This window comes from Ambystoma mexicanum, chromosome 3p, assembly GCF_040938575.1.
Source record: "Ambystoma mexicanum isolate Mex_15411 chromosome 3p, UKY_AmexF1_1, whole genome shotgun sequence".
Lineage (NCBI taxonomy): Eukaryota > Metazoa > Chordata > Amphibia > Caudata > Ambystomatidae > Ambystoma > Ambystoma mexicanum.
Window position 1 is genome coordinate 756,384,087 of NC_090925.1, and position 19,859 is coordinate 756,403,945.

Consider the following 19,859-nt stretch of genomic DNA (forward strand, 5'->3'; position numbering starts at 1 on the left):
TGCCGCCTGCTCCAAAGGCAGTACAGACAGTCTGTCCTCTCTAAGAAGAGAGCCTACATCCAAGTCTGCATCTCTGCAGCATCTAACAACTCGCCAAACTTTTCAAAATCTGCAAGGAGCTGGCCAATCCTGCTGCAGTCTCTACCTCTCCTGTTGCCTCTGATTTCACTACTAAAACTCAGGACATTCTATCCACCCTCTCTTCCTCTACCTCCTCTGGCCTGTCTGAGGCTGTCTCTCCTCCTCCTTTCCCCTTTGACCCCTGATAATGTTTCTAGACAAGGCTGATCTATGAAAGTCTAGTCAAAGCAGGTTCTCCTTTGCTCATCCAGAACCATCAAGGACCACCTTGAAACCCTTGTTCCAGCCTTGGGCTATTTCTGCAACCACACCTTTGCCACAGGAACTTTCCCTTCCCTCTTAAGCACTCTCTTATGCACCCCCTTGGCCAATCCTTCCTCTCTGGCTAATTATCACCCGATCTCCATCACTCCTTTCCTGGGCAAACTCTTGGAAAAGCTGGCCGTCTCCCAGCTTAATCTACATACTGAATCTTTTGTTTGCCTTCATGACCACCAGTCTGTCTTCAGAGCTACCAGAAACATGGAAACTGCTCTCCTACAGACCTGTGAAGACTTGCTTTCCAAACATGACTCTAATCTCCCTTCTGTCCTCATTCTCCTTGATCTATCCACTGCTTTTGACATGGTCAACCATGTCTTCCTGCTCAATCGCTTCAGCAACAACCTTGGTATTACTGATCAGGCCCTGGCCTGGTTGACCTCCTTTCTCACTGACCGACACTCTCAGGTCCAACTGGGGTCTTTCCTCTCTTCTATCTCCCTCTACTTGTGGTGTTCCCAGTGGGCTAACCTCTCTCCCTGGCTCTTCAACCACTACCTGGCACCTCTTGCCCACTGCATCGCTACTTTCTATTCCAATTTTTAATGTTATTTGGATGACACTCAGCTCCCTTTCAGGCTCCCCTCAGCCACCTCTGCTTCTTCTCTCATACCAGACTGTCTGGCCGCAATTCAGGAATGGTGTGCCACCAATGATATCTGCCTTAATGCCAGTACAACTGAGATCCTCCTCATTGGGACAACCGCTCCCACCTTTCCTCTCTCTCTCTGGCCGCCCACTCTGAGCCCTCTTCGTGCTTCTTCCTGTGAGGTCATCTTCTACTCCACCTCTCCTTCTCTCCTCACATCTCTGACACCTCTAAGAATTCAAACTATCAGCTGCACCTCCTCAGAGGCATTCTTCCTTTTCTCAATTTCCCACAGAGGTTCACTGTCTGCAGAGCTCTGGACCCCACTAGGCTGGACTATTGCAACAGCCGTCTTTCTAAATCTTTATGCCCCTACTCTTCGACCTTTACAACTTATCCAGAACAGGACTGCAAGTCTTGCCCTTAGCCTCAAGCACAGGGATCACAGCTCTCCAGCTCTGCAATCTCTTCACTGGCTCCCTATGGCTGCAAGGATCAAGTTCATGACCCTCTGCATCACCCACAAGGCTTTCTGGGGCCTGGGACCGTTCTACCTCCAACTTTCTCTTCCAAAACATCTTCCTTCTTGAGTTCTCTGCTCATCCACCTCCAACTCTCTGAGGGTCAGACGCTTGTCCAAGCAGAGAATTGGGGGCAAATCTATCTTCTTGGCTGGGGCCTCCTTCTGGAACAGCCTCCCCGCCTCTCTCAAACTTGAGCAGAACCACCTCCGGTTCCACATGCAACTCAAGACATTTGTTTTTGCTTCCACTTCCTCTCTAACTCTCCCCTGCTGATGCATCTGACTGCCCTGCGCACTAGTCACCTGGTCACCCTCTGAACTCGGGCCCAGGCTCCTGCATGTCAAGTTGCCATTGCACTGCCTCTGGCTCCCCAGCACTTAAGGGTCTGTATCTGCAACCCTACAGTCCCTTCTCTCTGCACTTATGAGCCACCCGCTGGCTGCATGTGTGAGTTAACTGCACTTCCCCTTCCACTCCCCTGTGGCACTTCCCCCATTCCCTCTTCCCTGCACTTGCATGATTTGAATGACACATGGCCTAGTATGATTGTTGTTTTGTCCTCCCTTTGTTTGCCCCTCCTTGTCTTCTCGTGCCTAGAAACACTTGTGTACAGGCACGTTATAAATTCCATATCATATCATATCATATCATATCATATCATACAAAGTTCACATTTTACCGAAGACAAACATCCCTTTCACACTCAGCGACTGTTAAAGAATTTACCAATATAAGTTTCATATGCTGAGGAAGAAGCTCTGTCTTTCCCAGGAATCAAAGATGGCAGACAGGCCAGATAAAGGCTTGCTGCAGGCCCTAAAACCAAGAGTAAGTTCAGGCGAGCATATAAGGGTCAGTCAATCAACACCTGTTACCAATTTTTCCAGAACACAGCTGCAGATCCTCACTAAGAGCTTGTCCCAAGGGGACGTTGCACAGGGCTATAAAAGTCCACAAGCTCAGTCTGGTATTGTGTGTCTTTTGTGAGAGATCAAAGTTTGAAGAAGGATCTGGAGTTGGGAAGAGATGTTTGTCAGAGATTGGTGAATATATAGAGTACATGGAGAAGAGGTCCAGGAGGCTTGGTGAGACCAGCCTAGGGAAATCTGTCAGTGGATAAGACCCATGAAGCTGGAAGGGACACCCAGGGGCCATACAAGCAGAAAACCATTGTCTATAGAGACATAAGAAGCTGGAGAAGACATTTAGAGCTGGTTCATAGTAAGGCGAAGGTTGGTGACAGCAAGGAGGAAGTTGACCAAAGTATTTTTGTATTTTTATTTTATTTGCATTTTTTAAGCGCTATACGCCAAAGCACTGTACATATTATAGAAACAAAGTACATATTAAAAAAAGAATTACATCAAAAAACAAAATGTAATTAGTGTAGATGAGTTTTAAGGGCAGATCGGAAAAGAGGATATGAAGGTATCAGGTAATATTATCCCCACCCAAAAATATCGCCGTACATATGGTCGTCGGGAACGGCCATATGCAATATTTTTGGTGGGGATAATTTATGGGGTAAATATGTGGGGGGTTTGCGGGGGTGTCCCCCACTCCCTTTTAAAAATATGTGGGAGTTGCTGGGGGTGTCCCCCGCAGGTTCCATGAGGTAATATCGCTGCAAAAATATGGCAACATTTTTGTATGGCGATATTTTTGCGGGGATATTATCACATGGAACCGATATGAATAAGTAGAGCAGAGCTATAGTGCATTCCAATGAAGTGGGGCCCGAAGAGAAAACAAGTGAAAGCGGGACTGATCAGAGGGTGGTCGAGGAACCATTAGGAGAAAAAGAGAGTGAGCGCGAAGTGTGCAAGAGGGAGAATGAAATGACACAAAGGAAGTAAGATAAGGGGGAGCAAGATTACGAAAGTATTTGAAGCCTGTACAGAGAAAGTTCAATTTAAGACAGGAGTGAAAGGCGAGCCATTGAAGAGAAGATAGAGCAGGAATGATAGCATCTCGAGGAGAGAGGGAACAGAGGAGATTAACAGAGGAGTTAAAGATAGACATAACAGGACTAAGACAAGAGGCAGGGAGGGCACATGGAGGCAGGAGCAGTAAAGAAAGGTCAGAAACAAATATAAAAAACAAGAAATTTGTAACTTAGATGCCTGGGAAGTAAGAAAGGGCCTTGTCTTTTAAATGTTAGAAGGGTCCTGCAGGTACGAGAAAGTGAAGAAATATGAAGAGAGGAGGAAAGGGCAGAATCTAAGTGTATGCCAAGATTGCAAGCAGAAAGAGAAATAGGAAGAAGACAGGAGGGGAGTTTAGAGAAGATTGGTGATCATAGGGAGGATGATAATATTGAGAAGGCTGGTGACTGGAGGAATGATGATGACAGTATAGAGAATACTGGCAATTGTACGGAGGATGCTGGTGACAGAGACAAGGTGGATGTAGAGGGTCCGAAGATTGGAACAGGGAATCAGAAGGTTAGAATATATGAGAAGTAGAAAGTGGGATAACATCAGCAGATTGGAGAAGATTAGAAGGTGTTAGGTAGAATGTGCAGAACCTTAAAAACATTGGGCCTCATTACGACCCGGGCGGTAAGTACCGGTCATTACCGGCATGGCGCAATTACCGTGTCCGTGCTGGTAATAGACCGCTAAAATCGGCCCATTACGAGTTTGCAGGCACAAGCTTTGCGCCATGCCAGTAATGACCTCACCGCCATGCCGTAAAAGTCCGAAAAATCCCCCTTTCCGGCACCGTCTGTAGTGGAAATAGCTCCTCCGGCATCCAAGCTATCGGCATTAGCGGTGACCACTAATAACGGTCACCTCTAATAGCGGTAACCGCTATTAGCGGTGACTGTAAATACGCAGAACCGGAAGTAGCGTCATCGCACAGGAACGGGAAAGAGCACGGGGGCCATCTTTAAAAACACAATCCATTGACATCCACCACAACCAGGAGCCATCTGACCCCCAGATCTCCAACACACCTCTACCACCACCTGTTGCAATTTACAATGCCAAAAGCAGTGAAACAAATGGGAGATCGCCTGCGCAAGGAGTGCCTCTCCAGAGAGGAGCTCACCATGTTAGCGGAGACACTGCAGGAACATGCATATGTGGTGTTCTCAAACGACATGTCCCGTCCAGCACTGCAGTGCAAAAAGCAGATTTGGGCAGAGGTCGCCCAGAGAGTCAGTGCCGTTGGCACCACACCACACACACCCAAACAATGCCGTTAGCGCTGGGATGACCTGCGTCTACGTGTGCGGAGCATACTCTCCGCCAATCGCAACCTTGGGATGGCGACAGGCGGAGGTGCAGAGTCCCCCATAAAACTGCAACCATGGGAGGAGATATGTGCAACCACCATAGGCACTGAGGCAATAGAGGGAGTCGGGGACATGGAGCGAGGAGCCCCGTCATCAGCCAATGCAGGTAGGTGTCTCAAATGAAACAATGCTAATACCACCACGATGATGTCCACATGAACTGACAGTGAAATGATGTAGAGCAGGGTCCACCAGACACATAAGTACAAGACTGCCTACAGGCAGTGCGCAGCATCACCTTGTCCACATGCATAATGCACCCCATATGTGTTGCAAACCAGACGCCTCCATGCATCACCCACCCAAGAGTGAGGTAACCCATATGTCACTCCCCCCAATGTTAATCATCTACCATTCCATATCAATGCAGCCACCCCAATGCATGCCCGATGTCCGTAGACCCATCACTAACCCTCTCCCTCCTTTGGTCCCCCACAGGCACACATTCTGACAGCGGTGATGAGGACACCAGGGAGAAAGATGCCACACCACAGAAGAAGGCCAGGGTTGAGGAGGGAGAACACCGCCCCTCAACCTCAAGGGGCAGAGGCCAACCTGCACCACCTTGAAGGCCATGAAAACCACAGAGGCCACAGCACCAATGTGCACCACGGCCCCCACAAAAACACCCACACCAGCCACAATCACCCAGGAGGCATTGGCAGAGGGCACACCATCGGCTGCCAGCAGCACAGTCGGTGAGACAGCTGCCACAGCAGCCATATCAGACGACGAGGGCGACGTACAGCTGCATGGACCAACACCCGCCACAGGCCCCCTCCACTCACCACACCTATCCCCATGCAGCGTGGTGGACGGCAGCATGCACGGGCTGTCACCTGGAGATTCATGGCTGGCAAGTTTCAGCCCCACACCAACTGTGCCTGATGACCAAATCATGGTGGAAACGCCTCACACTTCCAACCCAGTGACAACCATCCAAGAGGGGATCATGGCTATACAGAGGCGCCAGGAGAAACTCACAGGGCTGTTGACACAGCATATTACAGAATGTACCCGTGCAAGGGATGACATTAGGGATTGTGCTAAAAACAGCCATCGAGTCCACCTCAAAGGACATTTGCACAAAACTTGCAGCAGTGTGCCATGTCCTTTCGGAAATGGTGGCAGCAATGCGGGACATGCATCCACCACAGTTGCCAGGACAATCTGGACCATCATCAAATGCCAGCTCTACTAGGACCAGCCCTGTGCGTCAGTCTGGCAGGAACCTGCGCAGATCGGACAGGGGGGCACCTGGTGCTGGAAGAGGGGGAGGGCAGTAGGCACAGCCATGCATACGGGTGCCATGTGGACTACTGGTGCACGCTACTGCACACCATGTGTTGGGAAGTCAAGGGGGGGAGGGGGAGGGTGTGTGGGGGAGTTGAGGGGGGAGGGGGGAGAGGGTGTGTGGGGGAGTTGAGGGGGGGAGAGGGGAGAGGGTGTGTGAGGGAGTTGAGGGGGGAGGGGGAAGAGGGTGTGTGGGGGAGTTGAGGGGTGGGGAGAGGGTGTGTGGGGGTGTTGAGGGGGGACGGGGAGAGGGTGTGTGGGGTGGAGGGCTTGTTCACTTTGTTATGGTTCTTTAATACACATTTTGGTGACTCATGAATCACATGTGTGGACATTGCTTATTGCGTACATGTGCTTTATTGGTGAACAGTCTACAGTGTCCATGTCCCTGACACACCCAGTGCCCCGAGTGCCACATCCATGTCACACCCCACGTCCATGTGTAATAGAAACATTGGTTGATGAGAGTCTGACGCATGGCACGTCCCTCCTGTGCATCGCTGCCTCCCTGAGGTGCTGCCCCATCCCCACCTTCCTCATCCTCATCGTCAGGTGGTTGCAGTTCTGCATCAGGGGGCAGGGGAACATTCCGTCTGATGCACATATTGTGTAGCATGACACATGTCATGAAGATCTTGGCCACCTTCTCATGGCGGTATAGGAGTGCCCCACCAGACCTGCTGAGGCAGCGAAACCGTGCCTTCAAGAGGCCAAATGTCTGCTCAATCACCACACGGGTACGTGTATGTGCACGATTGTAGTCCTCCTCGTGCCTGTTCTGTGGGTTCCGGACTGGGGTAAGGAGCCACCTCTTCAAGGGATAGCCTGCATCACCTGCATGTGGGCAACAATGTATATGTGTAAGTCATCACATCATATGTGACCTTGATCAATGACACCATAGCATGCATTGATTTCCTGATTGCAACCACATTCCCATGCATGAATGGAGACACACGATGTGACTGCTATGTGTGTATTCCTCTTATGGACTGGTGTGCGTGCCATCGACTAGTGGGCGTAGGTGGGTCCAGTTCCTTGTGAGTGCTCATGCACTGTGTTAGTCCACGCCGGTTGTTTCCATGATCTGGCTGATGTCCAGTAATTTTTTATGCTTTCATCCTGGCGCCGTTGATGTCAGCCTCATGATGATGTCGCTATGCAACACAAATGGTGAAATGCACTTTTGTTGGACCTCTGTGTCAGTGTAGTGGTGCATTAATGTATTTGGCCCTCATGTGACTCCTATGTATGCAGTACTGGGGACTGTCCTTTCAGTTGATGGTATTTGGTGCTGTGTATTGGCCATTGTAATTGCTTGTAACTGCATTGTGTTGAGGGGGATACGGTCTGATTAGGTACAGTGCACATGTAGATGGCTATGGAATGGTTGTGACACTGCATCATTTACATGTTAGGGCAGATTTCATCTTTCATTATGTGGTCAGGTGTCAGGTCCAGTCTGGGCTGCTTTGGGGTATGAGCATGGTCCATTCTCTCAGGCACTCACAGCCAGGTGAAGTATAAATCCCCCCCCCATCTCAGCCAGGTGAAGTATACATCCCCTCCCCCCCCATCTCAGCCAGGTGTAGTATGCATCTCTCCCCCCCATCTCAGCCAGGTGCAATGTCATCTACTGTCTTTGTGATCCATTTTACGATTCCATCTGTCCTTGGTTCTATACTGGTTGCATTTAGGTCAGTGAGTGATGGTTTTGGGGTTTCCAGTGTTGAGTTTAGGTCTGCACTGTTGATGGTTCTACAGTTTAATTTCTGGGTTGGTTGGTTTTTAGGGCAAAGGTCAGGTATCATTGATGGTGTTTGGATCACAAAGGATACAGTGAGGTGGTCACTCCAGAGGATTTGCAATGGGGGTGCAGTTGTGACCAGGTTGTTGTTTCCAAAGATTGTATCTATTGTGCGGTCTGCTCTGTGCATTGCTCCTTTCATCATTTGTCTTAGATGTATTGTCGTTAGTTGATTGGTTAATGTTTTGGCTAAGTTGATGTTCTCTTCTTCAAACTAGATTTTGAAGTCTCCAAGGATGATCAGGTGATCATGCTTAATGGCCATGTTGGTGACTGCTTCTACGAAGGTGTCTACGAATGTAGGGTCATAGGTTGGTGGCCTGTAGATGAGTACACACATATTCGTTTTGAGGTTAGCGGATATGTATATGATGAGGGATTTGTGGTGTGTGGTGTTTAATGTTTGGACCGTAGTTATTTTTTTGCGGTCCTCATATGCAACCCCCACTATGTCTCCCTGTCCCGTCAAGGAAGGGGAGCTTGCTCAAAGATAAAGATGTAGCACCCTGCTCCACATCTCTCCAGCACTTGATTTCCTGCTCACTGGACCATTACAGCATATGGGCAATCTCAGCAGCTAATAAGTATCGACTTATGTCCAGGATACCCGGCCCTCCCAACAGCAGAGCCCTAGTCAAAATTGTTCTGGCAATTGTAGGACATATCCTATTCCAAATGAACACAAATATTTCCCCCAGTAGTTGTTTAACCATTGCCACGGGATCGGTATAGGAGGGGCATGGAACACATACAGAACTCTTGGGAATAAGATAATTTTCACTGCCGCTTTCTGGGATAACCATGAGTAGTCTTGAAGATCCCATCTCCCTAAATTGTCATCTTCCAGATATCTGGTAGGTTAGCATTATACAGGTCTCTATAATTTAACATCAATTTCACTCCCAAATAGTCCATCATGCCTTTAGCCCATCAGAGCGAGAACTTACTCTCCAATCAGCTGACCTTGTAAGGGTTCTCAGTAACATTAAGGCCTTTAGATTTCCCATTGTTAATTATGAAGCCTGAGACCCTCGCAAACCACTTCAAGCTCCCCATTACCAGGGGTAGAGTCTGATCCATATTTTGCAGAAACAGGAGGATATAGGCTGCATATAACGTTAACTTATGCTGCTGTCCATAATGGGACAACAATTTTAATATACCACGGATGCCCTCCTCCTTTCGTAGCAAACAAGCCAAGGGTTCCATGGACATTGCAAGAACCAAGGGAGATAGCAGACAGCCCTGCCAGGTGCCTCTCATGCCTACATGCCTCTTTCTTGGCATACATTTTCGCATTGCCATTGAGGAATGAGATGGGGTGATAAGTCAGGCAGCAACTTGGATCCTTTCCTGGTTTAAGCACCAAAATAGCTGTTGATTGAGCCATATGCAGGGAAACGGGACCTTTTCCCCAATGGTGTCAAATAAGAGTATGAGTGGCATAACTTTAAAAGAGGTGTTACCCAAACCATACAACCAGAGGTCTTGCTGGGGGTAGGGAGTTTACTCTCCTTTCTACCTCCTCCTGAGTTATCAGGCTCTCCAAGAGTCCTTTGTCCACCGGAGCAATGGTAGGCACATTCGATTCTTCTATTATATCCCTTTGCTCCTCTGGATCTATTTGTTCCTTGCCAAATATCTCCCTGTAACACCTGTCCACAATCCCTCGTTTCTCCAATTCCACCCTACATAGGACTCACCACTTATCCCTCAACTCAACTATACAATTCCGCAGATTATGTTTGTGCTGTTTTGCCGCCAATAATCTATTGGCTTTATTTCCCCTTGTGTAATAAGTTTACTTCGTCTGCAACATCTTTTTGGCAGAACTAGCCACCAAGTTAGCTTCCTGTTGACTGTGCACCTCAATGCCTTAACCAATCCTTTCCATTTATGTAACCCTTCAGCCTCCCTTACCACTTGCTCTAATTCAATATGGGTAACTTCTGTCCAATAAATTCTCCCCTCACCACTGCCTTACTAGCATCCCATATGGTCCAACAGTCCATTCCCTCTACTTCGTTCTCTCTAAAGTAGCTCTGAAGTACTCTTTCCATGTGTGTGTTGATCACCAGATCTCTCAGGGCAAGATAATTCAGGCGAAATTAAGGAAAGAGGTCCAATTTATGGAACCTCCCGTCCCCTGTACACTTTCAATGCTAAAGAACAGCCGAATATTTATGAAAAGAATCAATCTGTTGTGTAAACACTTTTAGACAAACAATAGAACAAAAGAGTAAAACAATGCTGAAGATATTTATTGATTTCAATGTATTCTGGGGATCAGACAATCTGACTTAGGCACAACGCATTTCGGGGTCAACACCCCTTCTTCAAGAGTGAATCAAACTGCAAGGAAATACCAAAACAAACTTAGAGTCTATATAAACAAACAGACTGTACTCCAAACTTTACCTGTAACACGACTTTATATATAATCTTACTAATGCGAAGGAACTTTTGGGTCGATATCACTATATGTCTCCGCGACCTGGTTAATTGCAAAAATGTGCGCTGTCGCATGGGTGTGTCATAGAACGGAGACTTTGAGTTCCTCGACTCCGTTTGTTAAACTAAAAAAACAAGCTGCTGTGACTGCACCATATTACTGCGCCAGAAGAAAATAAGGCTGAATCCAGGTAGGGTTATGTGATAGGAAGGTTTAATTAAATTGCCCTATAGATACAATGTGATAGGAAGGTTTAATTAATAGATAAAATATCTATAGGGCAATTTAATTAAACCTTCCTATCACATAACCCTACCTGGGTTCAGCCTTATTTTCTTCTGGCGTAGTAATATGGTGCAGTCACAGCAGCTTGTTTATATATAATCTTGGCATTAAGTACACATGAGTCTTTTGGGGCTTGTAAGCAATATACTTTCTTGAATGTTGACTTGTTTGCTGTTTCAGTGAGCATGTGGCACAGTTCATTGTAAACTGTATTGCATGCCAGAAATTTACAACAGAGCACACCCTGCAAATGGTGAGAGGAGTAATTCCCAGACCTAATGGCCTCTTCCAACATTTTCACATAGATTAAGAGGATATGTTGCAAACATGTAATGGCTATCGATACAAGATAATTGTAGTCTGTCCCTTTTCCATATGGATTGAAGCAGGTCCATGCACGCATCCTGATGCTGCATGCGCTGCAATGTTTTTAGTCCACAAGGTATTTGCAAGATGGGGGGTGTGCAAAGTTTTGCCAACCGATTATGGACCGTATTTTGTGAATGAACTCTTTGAAAATATAGTCTCACTTTTAGGCATTAAGCATAAGTTTGTTTTGGCCTATCACGGGCAAGCCAACGCGATATGTGACAGATTGAATTGACTTCTGAAAGAAAGGATATCAAAGCTTAAATTGACATTAAAGAAAGGATGGCTCCATTGCCTACCCCTTGCATTATATGCAGTAAGAAACAACCTGGTTCAGATCACCACTTAACTCCGCATGAGCTGGTGACTGGACGCCAAATGAGAATTCCTCTCACCCCCACCCCCAACAAGGGCAAATACAGATGCGCACACTGTAGCGAGGGGACTAGGCGATGAAATGCATGATTATTTAAAAACGATGACTCAAAGTATTTCTTTTATTTCTCAGCAGATCAAGCGTCGCAGAGGGGTCAAATGTAAATAAAGAAGACAATTTGCCCATCAATTTGGAAAATGCATTAAAGGCACTGCCAGTATCTAAAGGGGTCCAGGTGCTAGTACGCAAGTTTGTGCGTACATGGAGTACCTCTCGATTTAAAGGCCCATATGAAGTGGAGGAAATAAGCCCTACTGCAGTGAAGCTGAAAAGAAGTAGGGCGTGGATTCACCTGCATGACATCAAGCCCATGAAAAGTGAAGCAACATTGACCTCTCCTGCACTCACTCTTAGTAAAGCAAGTATCCCCAGTGAAGCAAGTACCGGTGGCCCTGTCAGGTGTGACCTCACTGCGCATTTTGGTCACTTAAGCCCCGCTTTCATAATGGATACACAAGGCCACAAGACTCAGACTACAAAAAGCGGGCTGAGTATCTCACACTGGATTTGTTGTGACAAAATAAATGCATTGTTTCTAAGTGCCATGTACAGCTCTATATCAAAGGGGTGCCTGGAAATGCAGCCTTCATCCCCAATGGGCAATGCAAGGATGAGGACGCAAGATGCCCCCAGCTTTGCATGGCTCATTGGACACACCCGCTGGGGAACAGAAACTGTCAAAGGGAAATAATGCTTCTCTTTCACAGTTACAGCCAGCCACTTTGCTTGCTGTAGCGGAGGGAGCACTCAGTGTTTTCACTGTGCTGGCTTGGTTCATTCAGGGTGGCCCTGTGCCCATTTTAGATGAACCGCCACTGTACTGCCTATTGAGCTCAAATTTTAGCAGAGCGATCTAATCTTTAGGGAAAAACTGAAACATAAACTTTTTCCTAGAGCTTAATTCAGTCTTTTACCTTTCCAGCTATCTTTTCCTTGAAATATGTCCTAGTGACAAGAAGAAGGAGGCTCAGTTCTTAAGAGTGTTGGATAAGTTAGGGTTTGCCTCATAAATGTAGTCACAAACAAACTCACTCACTGGTGGACTTCACATCCATTGAAAATGTTTATAACAAGTAGCTGTTTCCTTTGAGCACACATTGGCTGAACGATTTCACACAATAATGATTTCCTTTTCTGGCAGAAAATGGAAAAAGGGAAGTTGTCCTGAAACGCTGTTCCTGTTGCCAAACCTTTTGTTACATAACTTTGATTGATGCAAGGTCTTCGTTTAGAAAAAACGTTTGTAGGACAAGGTTGAGTAGAGTTCAAAGAGTGGAGTTCTCTGAGTCACTGGAAAATCTGGTAGCTCCCTCAGTTCCTTATATACCAGTAGTTATAAGACCATGACGATAGTCATGACAAAAATACTCCACCAGAATCCTCAGATCTAACAAAAATGCACCCCTTGAAATCCCACGTTAAAAAAGCTCGAGAGCGGGGGGTGGGGGTGGGGGGGGTGGGGAGGTCAGCAGTTTCAAAGTCCTGGCCCCCAGACACTGGAATGCTCCCCCGACAAATATCAAGAATGAAGAATCCTTCCAGCGTTTTAAAAAATCAATAAAAACCTGACTATTCAACCTATTTTGAGAGACGAAGCCTATCCCAACCAGTCCTCAACCTTGCTAACCTGCCTAGTATGTGTCCCTGAAATGACTATGTACCCCTTATGAAACTACTGTTTTGACTACCCACTGTTTATTTGTACTAATTGTAATACCTGAACTGTCTGTAACTACGCCATGATACCTCAGGGTCTGGGCGTATAATAAATGTAAAAATGAATAAATAAAAATAAATTAAGAGTAAATGTAGCCTAGCAGGTGAACAGCTGACTGTGGAGATCGGACACTCGAGCTCCAATCTCAGCTTCCTCCATTACCCAAACATTGTGTGATCTTTGGTAAATCAGTGTATTTCGCAGTGGCTCAGTTTGCCTATCTGTCAAAACAGAGTGCTTAGATATTGGCTAGCCCTTGTATTAGATGCTGCATAGAATTGATATTGTATGTCTGTGATGAAGCCTCATATTGGAGGCTGAGTTGTGGGATTGGTGCGACCTTGGAGGCCGAGAGCTTCCACCCGCTGGCTGATCTAGGTGCCAGAGCCGGCCCACACAGAATCACCCAAGCTCCCTAGTCCATCGTTGACCACTGGCCGTCAAGGGTATTAGGTGATAAATCAGGAGAATAGTTCCGAGAGAAATAACTTGCTAAATTGTCATGAGACAGGATGTCATGTAGTCAGGCTACAAGGAAGAGAGAATGGGCCTCGTTACATGTTAGCGGTTATTGTGGCGGTAAATCTGCCAGAATACTGGCAAACGGAACTACTATTACCGCAACTTGGTCCGGCGGTACTACCGCCAGATTACAAATGGCGTTAGTCGGTGTAAAACCCCATCTCATGGAGTCCCACTGGACTACATGGGGGATTTTGCCTGTATTTGCGGCGCCTGCAATACCGGTGATTTTTGCTGGTAAAGTATCGGGATGACCTCCAACTCTTAGCTGGACGTCATTCCGCCACTGCACCGCCAAACTCGTAATTGGCTGTTGTGGTAATGTGTTGGTATACATTAATGCTGGCCCGTTATTACCGCACCAGCCAATTTATAATGACCCCCAAAGTCATCAGTCTGGATCCTCAGGAAGCCTCAGGAGCATTTGATGACTCCCTTCAATACCACTGGAGGTATGAGAGTAGATCACAAGTGTAAACCCTGGCCTGAACACGGCCACATAGATTGGGGTTAATGATGCTTATTTATCACCTGTATCAGAAACCAGGAACACATACACACCACAGGTCTCTTCAAGTGTGGCTCATTTGATGCAACATATATGTGCAAATAGTGCTCGGTTATTAATAAAGTTCTTTACTCCACGTCATGTGACTTGAACTTCTTTGAGGCAGACGGAAGCCTTTCAGAGGGGCCTGATAGAATGTTGACCTCCAAGGACAAAAGGCAGATCATCCCTCGGGTGTCCAGGGTAGTGGGCCTTGCCTAATCAATGGAAGAAAGAAGATATTATGATGAGGAGTGGAAAAACATGATTCTGATGGTGTTATTTTCAAGAGTGGGAGGGAGCGGGGAGACAGCGATAACCCCTATGGGGCAGCTGCCTCATGCGTCCACTCTGGGACCTTGGCTCATCAGGCCAGCCTCGCGGGTTCCTCTCCGCGGAGTGGAGGGAGAGAGAGAGAGGGAAGAGCAAGGCGAACAGTGACTCCCGTGAAGCTGGCACCCCTCTGAGTATGAGGTGCCGCTCTACAAGAACATTACCCGAGAAGTACTACACCTGGAAGCAAGGAGGCAGTAGGCATGGGTGCTCCTGATCCGTGGACAGCTGAGGTGGCGTGGTGGGCTGAGTGCCTGGGGACAGCAGATCACGCGAGTGGTGCAACCTGAGTTTGGATTATGTGCTCATACAAGAAGAGTTATGGCCTGGATGCACTGCATTGCCCAGCAGCATGGGAGGAAGTCGAGGCCTGCTCTGCTGTGGTGTGGTGGCTGGACAGAGCTAGCCACCAAGGAGTCACAAGGGGGTGTGGGGGAGGAGGTGAGGTTGCAGAAAGGAGGCGACATGCCAGGTAACTGAGGAAGCAACTTATCTGGATCGCAGCGCACAAACACATATAGCCTGGCTTACCATAATCGATGGACTCTTCCATGAGGATGTGTGTGTTGCAGCCTGGAGTGAGGAATCGCTCAGCGGGGGGGCCCTATGTCATGCCCGCATGGATGAACCACCTGGGTAAACTGGCCTTTAAAGAGAGTGGGGGGCATGCCAGCTAAGTGCTAGAGAATCAGTAATATTGGCAGTCTGCAGCTGCCAATAGACAAGTGGAGTGTGACTGCTGACTCAAATTAAAGCATTGTACATTCATTGATGTTTGCTGATGCAATGGTTTGGGGCATAACTGTTCTTTTTGCCCATGAGGGACTCCCAGGAGCTACCATCTTAGCTATCACACAAGGGGATTCCCGCAGGCAGGAGGTCTTGTGGGTGGGGATGTGTTTGTCACATACTCACCATGTGAACGTATGTATCCTAAGGCTTCTATGTTAAATGAGGTGGGGTGCTGTGGTGTTGCTGTTGTGGCCTAGGCTATGGGAACTTTGTAGGGAGTGTGCCTCACCCAGCTCTATTCTCAGAGCACTCTCTGAGAGCCGTTTAACAGACCTGGGCTGCGGTGGGGAGCGCACAGTTTGTTGGATAAGGATTAAGAATGTCAAATGTTGTATATGGTTATTTCACGCAGTTTTGGGGATATTATCACTGGTTTTAATGGCAACAAAGATCCCCTTTTGGTGCCAAAGGGTTCCTTTAGCATGGCGTGTTATTTTGTCATTGGAGAATGCTTGCTGCATACGCCCCCATGGTGCTGTAAGGTAACTCAGGCCTGTAGCCCAGCTCCTGTTAACATCCTCTTTCATTGCAGGCTGCTGGATGAACTAGCTCCCCTTCCAGTTGGTTTGAGGAGGGGCTTGGTATTTAGTGTTTCCCTTCATAGTCTGGCGGCAAAAGGGCCTGCTCCCAGGCCATCGCAAAGTAACCTCTGAAACATAAAACCCCAGCAAGGAGAAACTTCATCCCCTTTCATCCCTTTAGCAACCATGGGAACTCCCTTGGCCCTCAGTTAGTAGATCCTTTTGTAGGTCTTTGAGGGTTCCCTGCTTGCCTTAACCAAGATGTCCAGAATCCTGGACAAGGAGAACTTACTGGGAGAAAGGCCTCAATGCATAAAGGCTTTGACATTATCACAGAAAACAACACGCGTAACAGCCGAGATTTGGTGACTTGGTCTGGTGGGCCATGGATCCTCACCGTGGGTGTCCGTGGAGACCGGCACCTTGTTATGAAGAACTAGGTTCAATGGAGACATATAGCGGAGGTCGTTATTGCACACACCCACATGAATCCAGACTGCAATTGTTTTCGGGAGCCTACGCAAGGAAGGAAATAGCTTGTGTACCCACTACAAATATCTAGAATGTTCAGAGCTTTTAGAGTAACTGCCACAGCTACAACAAAGAATTTGAATCCAAGATGATCGTCTGCATAGAAGTAAACAGGGATCAGTGACCACACATGGAACTGTCCACCAAACAGCTGCAGCTGGGGAATTTGTAGTTCCCTCGCAAGTACATCAACCAGAGCAGTCGCTTCCCATGTAGTCACATGTGGAGTCATTCAAGCAATTAGGAACCCTGTTGGTAATCCTTCTAGCGTAAAAAGAGGATAGTGTGACAGAGTGAGGTGTGGGAGTCAGATGATGGGGATGTGTTGTGAAGGACCATGCATGGCAATGCAGCAAGGAGGAAAGGTGCAGATGTGAGAGCGGAGGTGATGTAGAAGGAGAGGGGTTCAATGGAGGAGGGAAGGAGATGAGAGAGAGGGAGAGGGTGTGAAGAGGAGCAGTAAGGAGGAGGAGAGAAGAATATCAGAGAGAGGAGGAGAGAAGATAAAGCTAGTAAGGGGGACCTACACGTATGCAGGAAGGGAAAACATCAGAGACAGAGCGACAGAGAGACTAGCAAGGAGCGAGAGTGCGTGGGTGTATATAGGAAAGAAGGAGGAGGGGTAAACAAGTCCATGGAGGGAGATGGGGGCCATTATGGAGGGGAGAGAGGAGAAACACTGGAGCACTAGAGGGAACAAGGAAATGATAAGGGAAGGAAATGTGGAGGTGAATGGGGAGCTGATTAGATAGCGGAGGATCATCAAGGAGGAGAAAGAGAACGAAGGAGAGGGGGAAGATGAAGGCTAGGGAACATGAAACATGAAGGTGAAAGTGTCCAAGAAGAAGGTCAGGAAGAGAGAGGCCTCTATGAGCCCCGGGGCAGACTCCTACCAAGGTGGAGCGGCAGTACCCAAAGAGGATCCTGACAAGCTACAAAAGGGCATTAAGCCAGGGTCCTATGACATCTTGCAAAAGATCTTAAAGTGTCTGACAAATCCAGGGCACTTTGGGTAATAGTTCCTGTTTTGCCTGAGAAAAAGTGCGACATCCTGACCAATTGTATGAAACCCAAGCCAGCAAGCACAGCTGCCAAGAAAGAAGTGCAAGACACTGTACCTCCAAAGACTGTGAGTGACTATTTTCATTTAACACCAGGGAGGCAGAGTCGATTGGAGTGAGGGAAGCACTGTGGCTCAGGAGTTTAGAAAGAAGCCTGATTTGTTTATGTTCTATTGAATTCCCATTGAATGACCACAACCCCTTAGTTTTCTATTGTTGTAATGCAAATATTTCAATAATAGAACTTGGTTTTGAGTCATATGTTGATCCCTTGGCTGTGACATGTTTTATAAAACTAAAACCGAAAAACCTTGAATGTTCAGATATATATTTTACTGAAGACAATGACTGTTTGTAGTTGGTGAGGAATTTAATTTGAGGGTGGCTGAATTAATCCTCAATCACTGAACCCCTCCTTGTTAACAGACCTATAGCCTTACTCCATGAACCCTGCCTCAGTCATACAATCCTGGCCTCACCCCCACGAATCCCAGCCTCACTTCATCTATTGGAGTCAGGCTCACTTCACCCTAGTCTCATTCCCTGAATCGTAGCTGTACAAAATAAATCCCAGCCTTACTTTCTGAATCAGAGTTTTGCTTACTAAATCCCAGACTCACTCATGAAACCAGCCTTGCTCATTGATCTCCAGTCTAAGTAGTATCCAGCAAGAAGGGTAGGCGTAGCAGCCTCCCAGCCAATAAGGAGGCTCAGAATGGGGTCGTTACCACACCAGTAAAGACCCTGCTCCGAGTCTCCTCAGAGCGGGAGGCTGACACCTTCCCTCACCGGGAATCAGGTAATTGTGCCCCATTGTCCTTTTCCACATATTTAAGCCCCCCTCCCCACTTACCTTGCACTGCGTTGTTCCTCACTGGCGCCAGCAACAGTAGTGTTCCCGGCGCATCTCCCACTCCCGAATGTCCCCCATTGAAAGGGAAAAGGGACTCCGAGTAGTTCCCTTTGTCACGATTCATGGTGGCCATCTTTTTTTGTAGTTTTATCACGAACTGAGCAACGGCAAACACGCTGTTTCTCAGCTTGTGATAAAAACACTATTAGTACCCTTGTACAACATACTGGGGTACTAATAGCAATATAACTGGAGGAGGGGGGCATTACTGGTTTGGTAAAGCCCCAGGCTCATGTTAAAGCCCTCACTTTGCTCGGTTAGAAACCTGAGCAAAGGCAAGGGCTTTAACGTGAGTCCCAGGGCATTACATGTGTTATATTGCTTAATTAATATGAGGCATACTCATCGAATTCAATGCTTGCTCACTGAACCTAAGCCTTACTCATTGAGACTGAGCCCTGCTCACTCAAACCCAACTGCGTCCAGCTTCTCTTACAGAAAATCCCCATTCCTGCTAACCAAACCTCACCACAGACCCACACTGTTGAATGTTGGGTGAAGACTGATCCAAAGGTCCTTCTGAGACAGGTCACTTACTGGATCATTAGGTGAGGTCGGGCCGCTGTCATCAGACCCCCGTAGAAGGCACAGGGGGCTGTCCATAAAGGTAAGGGAGCCAATGGTGCACTGTTCAAACACAGCCTCGCAATCCTCGTCATCTTCCAAATCCGATTCTACAACTAGGAAGAAGGGAGAAAGAAAGACAAGCCATGTCTCAGAGCCAGTGATTTATTTTTAAACAGCTTTTCTTTAACTTATAGGCCTACACATGTAGGCCAATACAGTTCTTCAAATACAGCATATGAGTAGTAGGGAAACGCAGCACCAAATAAGATTGAGCTACAAAAACATTCTCATTCACATTAAGCAATCTATTCTGCTTGGTCTAAATCCATCAAGGTCACCACCTCTTATTCAGAATCCACCATTACCTCCCGCTCTACTGTTAAAGACTCCACAGTCAAATCTTCATTGCCCACACAACCAACAGAACATCTGCTCCTCTTCCCCACCCCTCCTATCACTCTTTCGCCAGGGCCTCTGGAATTTACAATCCCTCTGCAGCAAGCCCTCCCACATCACTGACCACTTTGACTCTCATTATCCTCAGTCTTCACATCTTGCTATTAGAGAAACCTGTATCCCCCCGCCTGACGCTGTGTGGCTAGCTGCTCTCCACACTGACTCCGCTGCCTTCTTTCACTCTCCTCCACCTTTTGGGAAGGGCAGTGGAGGGGGTTTGTTATGATTAAGGCCCTTAACACTGCCTCGTGCGCCCTCTGATGTCACCTTCCCCTCTTTGATCATGCTACTATTCCGCCCCTCCCTCCTACTCCTCTTACTGTGATGGCTCTTGGTCGCCCTCTAACCCTCTTAGCTTCTTCTTCCTGACCCAAACCTTCTCTTTGAGTCACTTGCCCCTTGTTCCATCCCCATCAGTATGTTCAGGAACTTTAACCTTCC

The 19,859-nt window shown here is 47.4% G+C and overlaps 1 protein-coding gene across 1 annotated transcript in view; it reads right to left on the reverse strand.

The window, feature by feature from the left end:
• LOC138580811 (active breakpoint cluster region-related protein-like) overlaps nucleotides 1–19,859 on the reverse strand; it is a 392,929-nt gene that overhangs the window by 313,881 nt on the left and 59,189 nt on the right. Inside the window, exon 2 of the mRNA XM_069651664.1 lies at nucleotides 18,933–19,075. Coding sequence (XP_069507765.1) covers nucleotides 18,933–19,075 — 143 coding nt within the window. The remainder of the gene's footprint in view (nucleotides 1–18,932; nucleotides 19,076–19,859) is intronic.